The sequence below is a fragment of the Saimiri boliviensis genome, chromosome 15 (assembly GCF_048565385.1).
Source record: "Saimiri boliviensis isolate mSaiBol1 chromosome 15, mSaiBol1.pri, whole genome shotgun sequence".
In the NCBI taxonomy this organism is placed as follows: Eukaryota; Metazoa; Chordata; class Mammalia; order Primates; family Cebidae; genus Saimiri; species Saimiri boliviensis.
Genome location: NC_133463.1, coordinates 88,377,407 through 88,394,538, shown reverse-complemented (window position 1 = coordinate 88,394,538; position 17,132 = coordinate 88,377,407). Strand labels below are relative to the sequence as shown.

Genomic DNA, 17,132 nt, shown 5'->3' with positions numbered 1-17,132 from the left:
GCCAAAGTACTTTAAGAAGGGTACTTTTTATAGCCCTACGCTTGTTTTATGAAACTTACAATACTAAAAACATGAATAGACCAAACATCTCCAGTTGGGTCGGCTGCACACCTTTGTACATGTCTGATGATTCAGAGTTTAAATGGCTGTAGTTACAATTTCTCAGGTAAACAGTTGTTTTCTCAAATTTCTAGCAATCCCTGCATAATTAGGCTAAATTTTCAGACAGTGTACAGCCTCAGAGTACGGTAGGGTAAGTCCCAGCCCTATTCACGTGGAAGTCAGAGGCGGCCCCTTCCCCAGCATCTGAGCAACTGATCGTATAGGTGCCTGGGGCCGCCTCCTTCCCTGTCCACGGCTGGCCTCCCCGAAATACCCAGGCCTGTTCAGATTTGAGGGGTGCCCACTCGCTGGCTTTGTCCCCATCCCACTGTTAAGTAAGGTGTGCCTTGCTTTAAGCAAACCGAATGTGAAAATAATGACATAGAAGTCTGGGTTTGTTTAAAAGAAAAACTGGGATTTTATCTCATCTCTTTAAAAGAGGTCTCCCAATTCGATTCCTGTACTGGGACTTTTCCTGGTATATTTTTACACGCTCACTTTTTGAAAGCATTAATGTACTCCCATCCTTTTACCGCTAACCTGTCCCATTTGACAAGCTCTTGCTGTAACAGCAAAGCAGTTAATGAACACGAGCACCCGGGGAGCCCACCCGGGGGGCCAAGCCGTGGAAAGCTGCCCTCAGGGGAGAGACCTTCGGTGGTGGGAAGCCACCAACCTGTTGTTTGTGTAGCCCAAGCTCAGATTTTCTTGGTTTGGAGAAATGTTGTAAAACTGGGCATGCATAGCTGTACTTCTAGAAGGGGATTGTTTTCCTTAGGGTTTGGTTTTCTCTAGTTCAAGCCGTCTTCACATGGAGAATTTCGATAGCACGTTAGGGTCTGCCCTCTAAAGATGATGATGCTTTTCAGTGGCGGTCTCACACTCCTTTGAATGAATGTTTGCACTCTGGAACCACAAACGATGCGCGGCCATTGTCCAGCTTGCCCGAGAGGGAACTGTTGAGAGCAGGCAGTGACCTCCGCGCTGTTTGTCAGAGGCTGACCTAAACTGCTATCACTAATGTTTACCCCAGTGACTGAGAACAGGTCATGTCAGTTCACTTCCTGGAGCGGGGTTAGTGGCTGGGGGTTTTATTGTTGTTGTTATTTGTTACTTTTATTGCTGTTAAATGCAAGTGTTGCTATTTATTTTTTTCTTTCTGCTCGGGTTTGGTTTGGTTTGGTTTGGCCAACGCAGATATTCCAATGCATGTGGTACCTAATGGATAGGATAGGAATTATTTCCCCAACTTTTATAAATTACCTAATGTTTACCTTCAAGTTTGCTGGATGATTTATTTTTTGAAAGCCACAAATGTGATTTTTCTGGATGAATTGTTTTTCTTATATATGCAGCCGTGTAATTTTACATTGGTCTGCAGGGTGGTTTAAATTTTATTTTTACAAGGCAGTTTTTCAGTCAAATTATATATTTGATACAATATGCTAAGGATTGACTGGCTGTGAGTCAGGTGGCCGGACACCGGCGTGTCCCCAGGAGGCCTTTGGGGCTGGGGCAGCTTCTCGGCTGCTCGTGCTGGTGGCCGGTGGCTTGTTCCCTGCGCCTCTGGGAACTGGGTGTGTCCTTCAGCAGGACCGTGACCTGCTGGGCAGTCAAAAGGATTTTTCATGGGCATTTTCCTACACATAAGGCAGTTCCATTAGCAGGAACTTTAGAAGTTGACATGATCCAGACAGTGGACAATCCCAGTGGCCCAGACAAGCCATACGACATTCTCCTGTGACCTCTCTCTGACCCATCTCTCACGCTCATGAGAAAAGGAATGTACAATAAATAGAAACAGAAACTTCCTCAGTGCTCATGCGCCTCACTTGCAGAACGCGAGTGTTGTATTTATGTTTGAAGCCCTTCCCCAAAGTGACTGAGAAGTTGCGCTCTAGCTGCGGCACCAGCAGTTTCGTCTGCTGTGACGCTTTTCGGTGTAGATGCAGTGCACATGTGACTTTGTCATGCGGGTGCCCCTGTTACACACACACACACACATGCTGACTCTCTTTTGTAAGGCAAATTTTCAACTCAAAATAATTGCACTGATTTTTTTGACAACTTCTTTATACGATGTCCAGCTTCGCATCTGCTGTACTTGTTTGAGATGATTGTAAATAGATTTCTGGTAGAAGTGATATGAATGCACACGGGGCTCTGTTGTGGAGACACTGCCTCGTATTCAGTATTATGTGTTAAGAGTTGTGTGGACTTAACTCTGTTCCGCCCTTGAGCTTCGTGTCTGTTGACCGTTGATGAAGGACAAATTCGCCTCATTTTCTTTTTCTTCTGAAGGGAACTTTTAGGTCTGTTACTAGGAGAACTTGGTCTCCTGATGCCTGATGGTGTAGTCCTAGGCGGGCTCGTTGCAGTCTTGTGAATGCTGTTTTGATCTGTTTGATTCCTCGTCGCTTGCCATGGCTCTCCAACGCATGGTCTCCGAGTTCTACCCAGCGCTGGGGAGTCCGGACGGGAGGCACCTGTTGCGCCTGCTACTAGAACGCAAGGGCCTCCTTTGCGTCTCTGTGGTCAGAGTCATTTTAAAGCCATGAGGTCACTGTCGTGTCAAAGCCATCATTTGTGCCCGTCGTGTTGCCAGAGTAGCAGCGTGTGCTGCAGCCCCCGTGTGTCACTCTGTGGTCAGGCTACCCCGTGTCAGACCTAGCAAGTTTTTCAGCCCACACCAGTCTGTGCGTGTGTCCAAGTCACACCAGTGCCATTGCGGTGCCCTCGCTTATGCTTCTTCGGGTATGTTTTGCCATGTTATTGTCTAAAGTGAATGTATTGGCTTAGCCAAATTACTACAGAAGGTGGTTCCTAAATACCTTTTAGTTAAAAAAAAAAAAAAAAAATGCAGTTAAAGGCTACCTCTGAATTCCCAGTAGATTCATCATATTTGCTCTTAAGTGTAGCTGTCCACACTGAAAACAGCCAAGACGTTGCCTGAGTAAACTGAATTGTGAACATCTATCTGTTCAGTTCTGGCTTGAAAATGTGTGTGCCATACTGTGACCCACGGGCAGCCCCCTCCTCCTCTGCTGGGTCAGGTGGGCCCGCGTCGCCTCCGGGCCACGCAGCTCTGCGATGGCTAGGATTCTTCTGCCGGCACGAACAGCATGGGAGAGTTCTCTGCACGGGATAGCATGCTGTCCTTCATGCTGGCAGGAGCATCTGCGCAGGGTTGCGTGTGGCAAAACCTTGAGACAGCCTGTGTCCTACCTGGCTTTCCACTTTCCTGTTTAATATAAGAAAGCACTTTTTTTTCTGCTTTACCTACAAATGGATTGAAAATGGCCTCCTCTATCCTGTCCTCCCTTTTATACGCTCTGTAAAATCACAAAGGTGCTTCAACACCAACTCTCGTGCAAGTAATAGATTTAAAATAGTTGCATGGTTTCAAGGACGATGCAGACGCCATTGGCCTTTGACTTTGGGACCTTGGGTTACTCTCACTCTCTACTGCAAAACAAACTAAGGGTTGTAAGCAAAGTCTTCTGTTCCAATCCAGGGTCCTTTGTTTGAAAAGAACACAGGGCCCACAGCTGGTGGTTTGAAGTTTCCGCTAGTGGCACAGTGGACCGTCTGACGCTCACTTGCAGGAAGTTGGTCCTGGGAGCGTGGATGGCTCTAAACACCCCTCCCCGTGATTAACCACTTTGCTGTCAGAAATGTCATTTCCCCCTACACTGTGCTGTGGACCCGGGCCCCTTTTGCTTCTTGCTTTGGGTTCCATGTGATCCCCCATCCTCAGGTGAGCGCTCGCTCTAAAACATCTCCATCAGTTTACTCCTGAGTTGACAGGCGATGGTCTTACAGTTGGAGGCGCCTGGGTGTTTGGAGGGGGCCCCGCCCTCATGTTGGCTGCTCAGCAGACATTGAATTTGGCCCCAGGGGTTCACACTGTCATTACCTGGAAGCAATTGCCTTTAAGCTGCTGTTCTGGGTTTCATGCTTTTTATGCTATGTTGAGCGCTTGAATTCTGGAAGAGCTAAGTGTCCTTTGCAGTCTCTCAGAATGTTTTGTCATTCTGCCACCACACTGTTCCATGTGAACAGACCTCGAGAGGCTTGGGCACTCGGGGTGGGGGGTGGATGTCCCACCGCCTGCCGCCCCGGGTATTTGGCTGCTCATGTCCACTGGGCTGGCCTTGGGCTTTCTGCCAGAATCTGGCCCAGGGTGTTTGAGGAGACTTAGGTGGCTCGCCCCCCCACTTGGTCCTGGAGCTGCGGCTTGCAGATCCGCCGCTAGCTTCCCGCACCCGCGTCTCCCACCGTCTCAGCGTTCCTAAGAATTTACACAGAAGTGAGAGAACTGAAGATTCCTGGTGCTTTTGTTAACACATTTCTATCTTACTGGTTGGTGTGGAAATTTTAGATGTGTTGTTAGGTCTTTGAATGCCGTGCGTGGTATGACTAAAGGGTTAAGTCCTCACCTCACCCTCCAACCCCCTTTTCGGGGGTAGGAAGAGGCTGAATTATCTCCTATTTAAAACCACCTTGGATTTAGGTAGTTCAGAGTTAAAGCTAAAACACCAAATATTAACTCTTTCCCCCAAGTGTCTCCAGAAACTGGACTTTGGGGCCACTCTCATTCAGTTCTTTCTGCAGCTTCAAGGTCCTTAAAATGAGTGAGTTGATCCCAAGAACACCCCACGCCACTGGCCAGCGGGGCGCCATGCAGGCGACTTCATAGATCAGGTGCTCATGTAGGGGTCCAGGGCTCCTTTGAACTCTGGGAGTTGTGTGCGCAGTCTTGGGTGGGAGAGGGCAGGCCCCTCTGTCCCAAGAGGCCGGTGGTGCCCAGGCCTTCCTCTGGTCTCCATCAGTGCCAGCCTGATCACGTTCTGGAAGACCCAGTCTTAGACTCTGTGCCTTTAAAGTCCGGTCCTCAGTGTCCTTTCAGAATCATGTGGGGCTGCGTTTCTCTGGGGAATTAAGCCAGTGCCATTCCACAAGGCAGGCATGGACCTCCAGCCTTGGAAGCTTTCTTTCCACTCCTCAGCCCCTGACTTGTAAACTGTGATGCCACGTGGTCTGGAGCCACGGAGGACGCACTTGGTCTTGGAAAACACTTGGTTCCAGTCGCGTGGTTTCTCCCATACCCTGACCAAGTCCCCCCTCTGCCAGGATCGCGGGAGATTGGTGCAAGACCTGTCTCTTAGGCGTTGACCATGACCATCAGCAAAGCCTGGTGGTCTTGTTCTCATAGTCACTTGACAAGTATATTTATTGTAATGGAAGTAGGTTTTTTTTTTTTTTTTAAAAGGAATTGGAATCATGTCTTTGTAGAATGTGTGTGAAGTCCTCCGCTGTAAGGTGCTATTCAGTCCTGTGATCCTCATTTTGGAACGCTCTTCATTGCTGCTGCTCTGTTTTGTGGCTTCCGAGGAAACCGCTTACTTAGGTGTGCTGTCACCTTGAACTGTGCATGTAGGACACGAGTTTTGACTTACCCGACAGGGAATTTTTATCTCTAGCTTTTTCAAGCCAGGTATTGAGCAGTTTCTTGGCCAGTGGCCTAATGAGAAGCCACCTTTCCCTGTCAAGGGGTGATTTTATTGGTTTTAAGCGGGGAAGTAATCCCATGTCCTTTTTTTTTTGTTTTGAAACGGAGTCTCGCTCTGTCACCAGGCTGGAGTACAGTGGTGCAGTCTCGGCTCACTGTAACCTCTGTCTCCTGGGTTCAAGCGATTCTCCTGCCTCAGCCTCCCGAGTAGCTGAGACTACTGGCGCACGCCACCACGCCAGGCTAATTTTTGTATTTTTAGTAGAGACGGGGTTTCACCACCTTGACCAGGATGGTCTCGATCTCTTGATCTCGTGATCTGCCCACCTCAGCCTCCCAAAGTGCTGAGATGACAGGCGTGAGCCACCGCGCCTGGCCACTTATTTCTTAAATACCTAACAAGTTCTTCTTGGTGGCTCCTCTTGGCTCTCTCCTCTTTCTCCCCCAACCCTCCATCCTTTCGAGGAATGGCCTCTCCCTCCGCAGAGGCACAGGCTGCAGAGGGAGCGCTGTGGCGGCGATTCCAGTTCCTCTTTAAAGCCAAACACGCGCGACTGAAACCCTAGTGTGGAGGGTGGCGTGGCGTTGGAATTCCAGGCCTGAGTTTGATAGTGGATTTTAATGTAGTTGTTAAAGGTATGGATTCATGTTTTATAACTGTAGAGGCAAGCAAGTTTTTATTTTTAAAAAAGTTTTGAGAGAAAAATTTATAAGTTTCTGTGCAGCAAAGTGGCTAATTACTCATTAAATACAGGAAAAGAATGTAGTATCTAAATCCAGCTTTTTCTTACCTCTGGTACACTTCAGATTACTTACCTAATACATATTGAGGGGTTTTAACCCTTAGTTTTATCAATTTTTCTAGTTTTATTTTATTTTTATAAAATAATTGAAAAAGAACCAAAAATGACTTCAAAAGTTCCATAGATGGATTTTTGCCCCTTCTTAATTTTCCCCCACAGTAAAAACACTTTAGAAGACATTTTGAATCAAAATGTATAATGACCATGTAAAGTTCACTATTTTCTAAGAAGCTGAGCAGCTGCAGGGCCTCCTTTCAGATGGTACTCTATGTATTGTCCACGGGCTTGTTTCTCCCTGTATGGTGGAACTGTGTGACCATGTCTTGTGCTTGCGATATAGAAACCATGCAGTGCTGTTTTGTAAATTGACAGTTTCTGTATAAACTCTTATTTATATACATTGGCCTCTCTGTATGATTTTCCATTTGCTACATGAATTGTAAAATTAATTATAAAATTATAGTACCTGCTAAATACAATTCTGAGGCTTCATGTCATTGTCTTTAGTTGAATACCATGCTGTGTGTCTTCAAGATGTCCATGCTTGCATGATACTAGGTGGCGAAGCCACTTTAAATTAAGCCTTAATCAGATGTTAAATTTGTGAGTTTCAGAGTATGCAAAAATATTAGGCAGAGTGAGTGTAAACTGTTCAGATCGAGATGCTGTATCATAATTCAAGTTATTTTTTCTGGAGTTAAAAAGGGAAGCATTCGGCGATACACCTCTCTGTCTCTCTGTCTCTCTGTCTCTCTCTCTCTCTCTGTTTCTCTCTCTCTCGTCTAGCTTGGCTATTGCCATAGCTTGATGAAAATGGACCATTGCGCATTTCTGTGACAGTCAGTCAAAAAGACCTGTTCTGAAAGTCTTGCGACTTTTTCAGGGTTTTTTTTTTTTTTTTTTTTTTCATATTTGATTATTTCCCCTGCCACCCCCAGTCTGAGATTTCTGTATGGCTGATGGAGAGTGCAATTTGGGCGTAGGTCTTATTTGCAAACCTGCTCATGTTCTAAGCTTTCTTCAGGTAGTACCACCTGTCATCGCTTCTGCATATGATTTAAATGGATTTTTGTTTTCATAAAAGCATCATAAATTTAGAGAGAAAATGGAAGGGACCCAGCTTTCTTTACAATGTGGATCTACCTCAGTTCAACAGTTGGGTGCTATTACTAAGTCTGTCAAATTAAATTGGAAAAAGTAACCAAAACAGTGACATACAACTCCACATGAAACTTGAAATTGTAATTTCCGTTTATTTAATGATATTTTTATTTATTTGTGCCTTTTATGTTGAACCCCAATGCATTGAAAAAAAATCAGTATGAGACTACATATTTTATATTCCAGGTGGGGAGAAAAGTCCAATTGGTCGTGGAATTTGATAGACTTTCCCCCAGCCAACTGCTACAGCGTATTAGAATCCCGACTGCCCCCGTGAAAAGAAAAAAAAATGTCCAAGAGCAAATCTTCACATTTTACAAACAATAAAGTCCAAACTCCTCTATGCACATATTTAGAGCTCATCACTTCATTTTCTGTGCCAGTGGAGGGGCGGCCAGAAAAATTCCCAAGTACCCTCATCATTGCTTTTCTAGCCATTCATACCCCCTCTTCCTCTGGCACATTTTATAAGAGTTTATTTCATAAGCAGCAAACGGACTGTTGTCGATTTCATCTCTCCTGACCTACCTGGTGGAGGTGCTAATGACCATGGACAGAAAGGGGCAGGCCAGAGCTCCTGGCTTTGCGGAGGCGGAGGCCCGCATTCAGCAGTGGCCCATGTGCCTGTGAGTTGGGAAGGCTTTCTGACAGGTAAGAAATTGAGATAGGGTGATGACTTACCATGCTTTTATATTTGGCAGTTTACAATTCTAGAACTTTTCCTACTATGGCGATCTTTTTTTACTTAATTCTTTGGAGGTAACAATATTTTGGAGTCTTAAGAATTTGATTTTATACCAATAAGAAACACAAATTAGGGATCTTTCTCCTGTAGTACATAGTTTTACTATTTTAAAGAGATCTCTGAATTTTACAAGAGAACCAACATTCCTTACTAGCAGAACTTTGAAAGTTGATTTGGGAGGCTTGTTGCTGCAGGATCTCAAAAATAGAAAGAGAGAGAGATGATTCTACTTAAATGTTTTTAATTTTCTAACTTCCATCAGGTTAATACTTAAGCTCTATTTTGTAAAGAGTAAATCATCCTTTAGTATGCTGCATAAGATGATCAGCATTCTTGCACTTTCTCAGTAATAAGGCGTGCCCTGCAATTGGCCCTCCAGGACGCATTGTTTTTTTAACCTAACGAGAAGACTTTGGGGCAGGTGATTGAATTTATATAGGTACCTCAAGAAAAAGAACCTGAATATGCTGCATTTTCTTTCTTTAGCTTCTACATGTAGCATTTTGTTTTGCTTTTGTTATTTTTGTTTAGATATATGCTTTTTGGACCCCAATAGACTGCTGAAAGAAATTTAAAAATTACTCTTGTAGAGATATAAGTATCCTTAAAAAATAAACGAAAAAAAACAAAAATTAAAAAATTAAACTTGTTGCAATATCTGGCTCAAAGGTTGCCCTATATTAGAATAATACTTTAGCCACATACACCTGAGGAGACGGATGCTATGTGGATAAGCAGACAATAATGTTCTGAATCCTTTCTGTTCATGCTGCTTTCTTAATTGTTTCTCCATGTCATCGAGAGGTTGGATAACTTATTTCTAAGGTCAAGGCTAAAAATCATGTCACTTTTTTTTTTTTTTTCTTTTCAACACAGACCTCAGAAAAGTTGTGATTGAGGAAGTAGCATGATCCTAAATGTGTTGTTGAAATCAGGCAGCCCGAGCCTCTGGTCTCTCCAGAGAGCCCGTCCTCACATTTCTCTATTCCTCAGCACTCACCCTAAACTGAACAGATGGGGAGTGGTCTTGATTGTCAAGATAAAACTGGTGAAGAAAGCTACATGCTGAGAACCTGAGCATCTATTGTCATGTTTAAGCTTAGCTGGGTCCTTTCTAGTTTGTTTTTACAGCTTACTAGGTTAAGTAGTTTGCACTATTTTTGCAATAAATTCATGGAAACCCTAACAGTGACTTGTTTTGTTTCTTACTGTGTGTATATAAACTAATACTAAAAGTTTGGCATAGTGTTTTTTTCACCTTACATAACCCCTAACATGCACAGAATGCTGTAAATCTGATAAACTATGATGTGAATGATATTTTATAAAGTTATTTTGTATGGTGTCAATTTTGTTTTGCCTCATAGTATGTCAGCAAAAAATTAAATAAAAGTCCTCCTATTTACAGCTGCCTCTTCCAAACCTCTTCAATTCCTCACGGACTTCCTTCCGCACAGGTTTCCGAGGCAGAAGCATGCCTTCAGGAGTGGAAGTCCAGAGCCCTGTCCTTGAAGAATGTACTTGGCAGAGCTGGGCACTACCTGAGGATCTGGGTTTGGGGGATGAAAACCACAGGTATGAGTTGAACGAGAGTGGGAACAGCCATGGTAGGTAGGCTAGCTGGCTGTTTCCGCTCTTGCAGCATGAGAAGGGATGAAGTAAGAAGCCACTCAGCTAAGCCCATCATGAGCAAGGCCCTGTAATCCCAGCTGCTCGGGAGGCTGAGGCAGGAGACCCGCTTGAACCCAGGCGGCAGAGGGTGCAGTGAGCCGAGAGGGCGCCACTGCACTCCAGCCTGGGCAGCAGAGTAAATGAGACTCCATCTCAAAAAAAAAAAACACCTGTACACAAGTGTTTACAGGGCTTTGTGAATTATATTCATTAAGTCCAGGCATGGGGGCTCACACCTATAATCCCAGCACTTTGAGAGGCTGAGGCAGGCAGATCACCTGAGGTCAGGAGTTAGTTATAGAGACCAGCCTGGCCAACATGGTGAAGCCACCTCTCTATGAAAAATACACCAAAAAATGAGCTGAGTATAGTGATGCATGCCTGTAATCCCAGCTACTCAGGAGGCTGAGATAGAAATCACCTGAACCCAGATGGCAGTTGCAGTGAGCCGGAATCATGCCATTGCACTCCAGCTTGGGTAACAGTGAGACCCTATCTCAAACAAAAAAAATCATAGTCGTCAAAACTAGAAACAATCCAAATGGGTAATTTTCCATATATATGGAAAATGGATAAACAATTACGTTCATACAATGGAATCCTACTCAGCAATAAAAGAAATGGACTTTTAATACCTGTGACAACACGGATGTATCTCAAACAAATTCCGCTAAACAGAAAAACTGCAGACTCGAATGCTACACAATGATTCCATTTATATGGCATTCTGGAAAATACAGGTCAGCAAAATGGTCCGTAGGCCAAAGCCATTCATTTTTTAATGACACATAAGCTAAGTATTTACATTATTAAATGGTTTGAGAAAACAGTATTTCATGACATGAAAATTACACAAAATTCAAGTTTCAATTTGTAAAAATTTAGCTCTATTGAAACACAGCACCTGCATTCCTTCATGTATCACCTGGCTGCTTTCGTACCACAACAGCATAGTTTAGTAGCGGCAACAGAGACAATAAAAGCCCACAAAGCTTGAACTATTTACTGCATGGCCCTTTCCAGAAAAAAATCTGCTGATACCTGCTATAGGGACAGAGAATAGCTTGACGGTTGCCAGGGTAAAAGTTGGGGAAGGAGTTGACCACACGGGAATTTTTTGGAGGATGATGCAGTTGTTAGTTGTGGTGGTGGTGACTGCATTTGTCAAAACTCAGAACTGTACAACAAAGAGTAGATTTTTAGTTTATTTTACAATAAATGTTTGGGTTTTTCTTTTTTTTTTTTTCTTAGAAGATTTCATAATAGTAACCTAAAAATTAAATGTTAATAAACAAGAGGCACAGAAAACACCGGTGGCTGCTAAGGGGCAGAGGACAAGTCTGAGTACAGGGAACACTGGGGAATGTCACGGGGGATGGAACTGCCCTGCTTAGCGATTGGTGATAAAAACCATACATGTGTCCAAATTCACAGACCAGACACTAAAAAGGGTGACTTTACTGAACGTAAATTATAAACTTTTTTATTTTTAAAAAAGAAATGATGAAGGCCGGGTGCTGTGGCTCATGCCTGTAATCCCAGCACTTTGGGAGGCCAAGGCGGGGGCAGATCACTTGAGGTCAGGAGTTTGAGACTCACCTGGTCAACAAGGTGAAACCTTGTCACTACTGGAATTATAAAAATTCGTCGGGCGTGGTGGCACATGTCTGTAATCCCGGCTACTTGGGAGGCTGAGCAAGAGAATCACTTGAATCTGGGAGGCAGAGGCTGCAGTGAGCCAAGATTGTGCCACTGCACTCCAGCCTGGGCAACAGAGAATCTGTCTTTTTTTAAAGAAGAAGAAAAAAATAATAATGATGAAACAAGAAGAACTAAACATTTACCCTATGTGAGGAAAAAAAAATTGGGCTTATGATAGGCTTGCTCTTATAGACAGTAAAAACAAGTGCCAGGAATTTAAAGCAAAGAACAGTAAGATGAGAAAGACTTTAAACATACAAATGTTTCGCAATTATATTTTAGAACAACATGCTTATACAAGAGGTAAGACTTATTTTGTATTTGATTTGATAATTTGACTTGGAATTTTTCTGTGGGCATAAAAGTGTTAGAATGCTAATTTTTAAATTTCACAAAATTTGTAGGCAGTAACAAAATCCTCAGAGCCATGGAGGGCTCTAAAACTAGTTCCATAAAGCATTTTACTGTAAAAATACGTACAGATCTTTAACAGAAAAGTATATTTCTTTACAGTAGAAAAATATTTGAACAACTTTTCTTAAAAGACAAAAATTCAAATGCAACATACCACCAGCTAAAACTGAACCTAGCTGTTTATAAGAACTGATTCCAAAATATACATACATGAAAATTTACATAACTGATAGGTAGAAGCTCTTCAAAATTGACTGTAAATTTAAAAGTGAAAATTGGCCTTGCCTCTACAGTCGAGCTGCAGAGCAGGCAGCATGGCTGCCGGTCCCAGCTGCTTTCTTGGCGCCTGAGCTGCAGAGCGGGCCTGTGGAGGGGCTGCTGTCTGGGTCACTCTCCCTCTGGCTGCTCGTGGCGTAGGTGCATGAGGCACTCAGTCTTGGCCTGGAAAGAATCCCACGCACTGGAGTGTTGTGTATGCTTAGAGACAGTGGAGCAGGTCCAGGGCAGTCCTCGCCAGGCTGCTTTCCAAGCACTTTTTTGGTTTAGGATTCAGCTTCATCATGGTCACTTTCATTATCATTGTCATTCTCCTCATCTTCTTCCCTCTTTTCTTCTTTAAGCATTTTCAGGTATTTGCTAGCTAAAATCTTCTTCGGTAATATATCTTAAAAACACAAAGTTTACATCAGCAATTATGGTAGACTATGAACACAGTCATGCGAATTTCAAAATGTACTACTTCCTGATTTGACCTCTACAAGAGTTTCCAAAACAAGATGAAATTGAGGCTATAATTCTGGGTAAAATATCAGAGAAACCAGCACTGTCTCCTAACGAGTGCTATAGGCCTGTTTCCATTCCACTCAGTACAAACCATGGTGTCTCTATGAGCCGCTTTATGAGCAACCCTGCCAGATTAGCTGAGATAGACTAAACTGGCCCCAGGGCAGACTTAAGCTCTTTCTGACTACAGGCATGTACCCTCACCCTAAGCTTTTCCCTCCCGCAGTAGGAAGGGAAAGGACTGCCCAGCACTCGCAGCCAACCAGCATCTCGTGCATGCTATTGGCTTCATGATTGTTCTAGGCAGACCACATTACAAACACATTCAGACAAGACTAAAAGTATCTTCCAGTGACAGCTCATAGGACCTTTGAGGCTTGGAAAAAGTAGCAAGATTAATTCCTTCAAAGCAGAGGGGAGGCAAGGGGTGTGGGAGTAGCTATTGATAACTATTCATTTTTCAACCAGAATGTTTCAAAGGCTCAGTACCTGTAAGAAACTGAAAAGTTTCTGATTTCTCTGCAGTGTTTGCTAGATCACTGTAAGTCAGTACTTTCTTCTCCTTTCCACTGCCATGTCTGTAGGAATAGGTAGCTAGATACTGAACAAAGAGCTCCTAAAACAAAATGAAAAAGTAAAATGAAAGATGTGCTTTGAAAATTTACCCCAGAGCTTAATGTTTAAAATTATGCTGTTGATAAGCTTTTATCAGGCTTAAAATTACATTAAGACTTCAGATTATCTTGGTTTCTCAAATTAAATTACAAGAAATCACGGGAGGCCAGGCATGGTGGTTCACATGAGTAATACCAACACCTTGGGAGGCTGAGCCAGGCGGGTAACTTGAGGTCAGGAGTTTGAGACCAGACTGGCCAACATGGTAAAACCCCATTGCTACTAAAAATACAAAAATTAGCTGGGCATGGTGGCAGGTGCCTGTGATCCCAGCCACTTGGGAGGCTGAGGAAGGAGAATCGCTTGAACCTGGGACACGGGAGGTTGGAAGTTGCAGCACTCTAACCTGTACGACAGAGTGAGACTCTGTCTTAAAAATAAATAAATAGGCCCCGTGTGGTGGCTCACGCCTGTAATCCCAGCACTTTGGGAGGCTGAGGCGGGTGGATCACGAGGTCAAGAGATCGAGACCATCCTGGTCAACATGGTGAAACCCCGTCTCTACTAAAAATACAAAAAATTAGCTGGGCATGGTGGCGCGTGCCTGTAGTCCCAGCTACTCGGGAGGCTGAGGCAGGAGAATTGTCTGAACCCAGGAGGCGGAGGTTGCGGTGAGCCGAGATCGAGCCATTGCACTCCAGCCTGGGTAAGAAGAGCGAAACACCGTCTCGATAAACAATATACATACATACATACATACATACATCACTGGGGAAAAGAAAAACATGAGGTCAGAAAGCAAGCAAGGCCGGTATCAAAATTGGTGGAGAAGCAGGCATTTTCCAGAGGCTTATTTTAGATGTCTAACTTATGAAAAATACGAATCATAACTGTTTAATGACCAACCTCTAGAGAAAAAGAAGCAAAAAGCCATTCAAAAATTCTGTTTGGCTCAGGAATACATTTTGTCTTCTATTTGCATACACTGTTTCTAAGGTGGTTCACCTACCAGGCGTCCCCAAACTACGGCCCCGCGGGCTGCATGCGGCCCCCTGAGGCCATTTATCCGGCCCCCGCCGCACTTCAGGAAGGAGCACCTCTTTCATTGGTGGTCAGTGAGAGGAGCACAGTATGTGGCGGCACTCCAACGGTCTGAGGGACAGTGAACTGGCCCCCTGTGTAAAAAGTCTGGGGACGCCTGACAACGATAGTAACCACACCTATTTTGCTGACTTTTCTAGGAACTGACAATCCTCAGACCTAATGCAACAAGCGGACTTGATCGTCTTCCCTTCCCCCACCCGAGTTTTTTTTTTTTTTTTTGAGATGGAGTTTCGCTCTTGTTACCCAGGCTGGAGTGCAATGGCGCGATCTCGGCTCACCGCAACCTCCGCCTCCTGGGTTCAGGCAATTCTCCTGCCTCAGCCTCCTGAGTAGCTGGGATTACAGGCACGCACCACCATGCCCAGCTACTTTTTTGTATTTTTAGTAGAGACGGGGTTTCACCATGTTGACCAGGATGGTCTCGATCTCTGGACCTCGTGATCCACCCGCCTCGGCCTCCCAAAGTGCTGGGATTACAGGCTTGAGCCACCGCGCCCGGCCCCACCCGAGTTCTTAAAGCAGTGCCAGGCCTTCATTTTTACAGAGGATGAATTAAGCCTTTTTCTCAAGGTTTTGACTTTAATGCATTAATCTCGTTCAGTTAATAAAGGATGAGGATGGGTGTGGTGGCTCAGAGCCTGTAATCCCGGCACTTTGGGAGGCCGAGGCAGACGGATCACCTGAGGTCAGGCGTTCAAGACCAATTTGGGCAAGATGGTGAAACCCTGTCTCTAGCAAAACCCACAAAAATCAGCCGAGTGTCATGGCGGACGGCTGTAATCCCAGGTACTCAGGAGGCTGAGGAAGAATTGTTTGCCGGGAGGCGGAGGTTTCAGTGAGCAAGATCTGCACTGCACTCCAGCCTGGGTAAGAGTGAGACTCCGTAACAAAAAAACAAATTAGAGATCCTAAGTGCCTGCATAAATCCTCATTACTTAAAACTAATAAAATGAAATTGTACAGGAAAACACAAATGTCCCCAGGTGAAATGCTGAATATGTAATTATTTCCCTGGGCTCTAGGAAAACATGGCTCTGGTATAATAAAGCAGGCGAGAAATCTGTAATTTCCCATTTCCCTTAGTTATGGTCGAACACTGTAGGGACATTATGTACTTAAACACAAGTAGAGACTGGGAAATAGGATCTAAAGCAAGTTAAAGCCTTTAACTGTGTAGCTGAAACACGGCCCAGTCTCACAACAGAAAAGTATCTAGCCTAACACTACCAAGACGCAATGTTTTTAAAAAAGACAAAATCTATTTTGCACCCAAGAGGATGCTGAACAGACTATAAAACTAGGTTCCCTAGACTTCCTTAAATTCTGGCTGGGGGATGTGCTTCCTCTTAGAGGAGGTAACAGGTGTGGCGCGGGGCGGGGGGCTCGAAAGCCTCGGACCGCTGGAGCTGGGGCCTGACCCGCGGGAGAAAAGCCTCAAGCCTTGGGTGGAGCGCCCAGCTGTCCCTCCCACGGGACGCTGGAGGAGACAGGGCCCCCAAAGAAAGAAGCAGGCCAACGGCAACAAAAAGGAAGGCCAGGAATAGGGACTCGCGGGTGAAAAGGGCCGCCAAAGAAACCAAATGAGGCCACCACCACTTGGCGCCGAAGCCCACGCGCAGGGCCGGAAACTGAGCGCGGCGCGCGAGGGACGACGGGAGCATAGAGGTGGGCGGGACGAAAGGCGCGCAAGGGAACTTGGGAGCTTGCGGGGATGAGGAACGGAAACACGCGAGAGGGGGCGGGAGCGCGACGGGGTGGACGGGGCGAAGGTGCGCGCGGAAGGGAGGAGCGAAAAGGAGCGAGAAAGGGCGGGAGCGGAACGCGGTGTATGGGGCGAAGAAACTAGAGAAAGGGAGGGAGCCGCGCGGGGTGGGCGGGGCGAAGACGCGCGAGAAAGGGAGGGAGCGCCGCTGGTGGGGGCACGCTGGCACCTCGGCGCGCGCCGGAGTGGGAGGGGGCAGGGGGGCGCGCGCGAGCCCAGCAAGGGCAGCGGGAGGCGCTCAGGCCTAAGGGGACTGGGCAGTACCGGGAGCCTGGCGGGGCGGGGCGCAACGGGCAAAGGCGGCCCCACCCCCGCCCTGCCCTGCCCCCTCACCGTGGCCTTGGCCGTGAGCACCAGCGCCTCCTGGTTGATGCTGGACACCTCGGGGGAGCTCTTCATGATGACCCGGATCCGGGACAACGGCAGCGAGACGAGCCTCTGCTCCCCGCACTTGTCTTTGCCCACGACTGCGTCCGCCATCTTCCCGCTCCTTGCGCGGGCGGCAGCCAGCGGACCCGACCGCGAAGTGGCTGTCCTGCCTGGCCAGCCGGTGGGTGCGGGGAGCCGCGCCCGCTGCCCCGTGGGAGTTGTAGTGTAGGGAGCCGCGGCCGCGAGGCCGGGAGCGGCCCCTTCGGGAGACTACGAGCCCCGTAATGCCTCGCGCGCCCGCCGTGCGCATGCGCTGGCGCTTGGTCCCTGCCCCCCCCCCCCCCCCCCCGCCCAGTGCGTGGCCCGGCGCGGGGCGGGGCGGACGCGCCT

The 17,132-nt window shown here is 46.1% G+C and overlaps 1 protein-coding gene across 1 annotated transcript; it reads right to left on the bottom strand.

The window, feature by feature from the left end:
• Positions 1–9,795: 9,795 nt before the first annotated feature.
• On the bottom strand, positions 9,796–16,926 carry CHRAC1 (chromatin accessibility complex subunit 1). The gene is made up of 3 exons (XM_003925274.4): positions 16,707–16,926; positions 13,382–13,508; positions 9,796–12,773 (listed from the first exon to the last, which is right to left on the bottom strand). The coding sequence occupies exons 1-3, from the start codon at positions 16,851–16,853 to the stop codon at positions 12,652–12,654; spliced, it is 396 nt and encodes a 131-aa protein (XP_003925323.1). The 5' UTR covers positions 16,854–16,926; the 3' UTR covers positions 9,796–12,651.
• Positions 16,927–17,132: the final 206 nt, after the last annotated feature.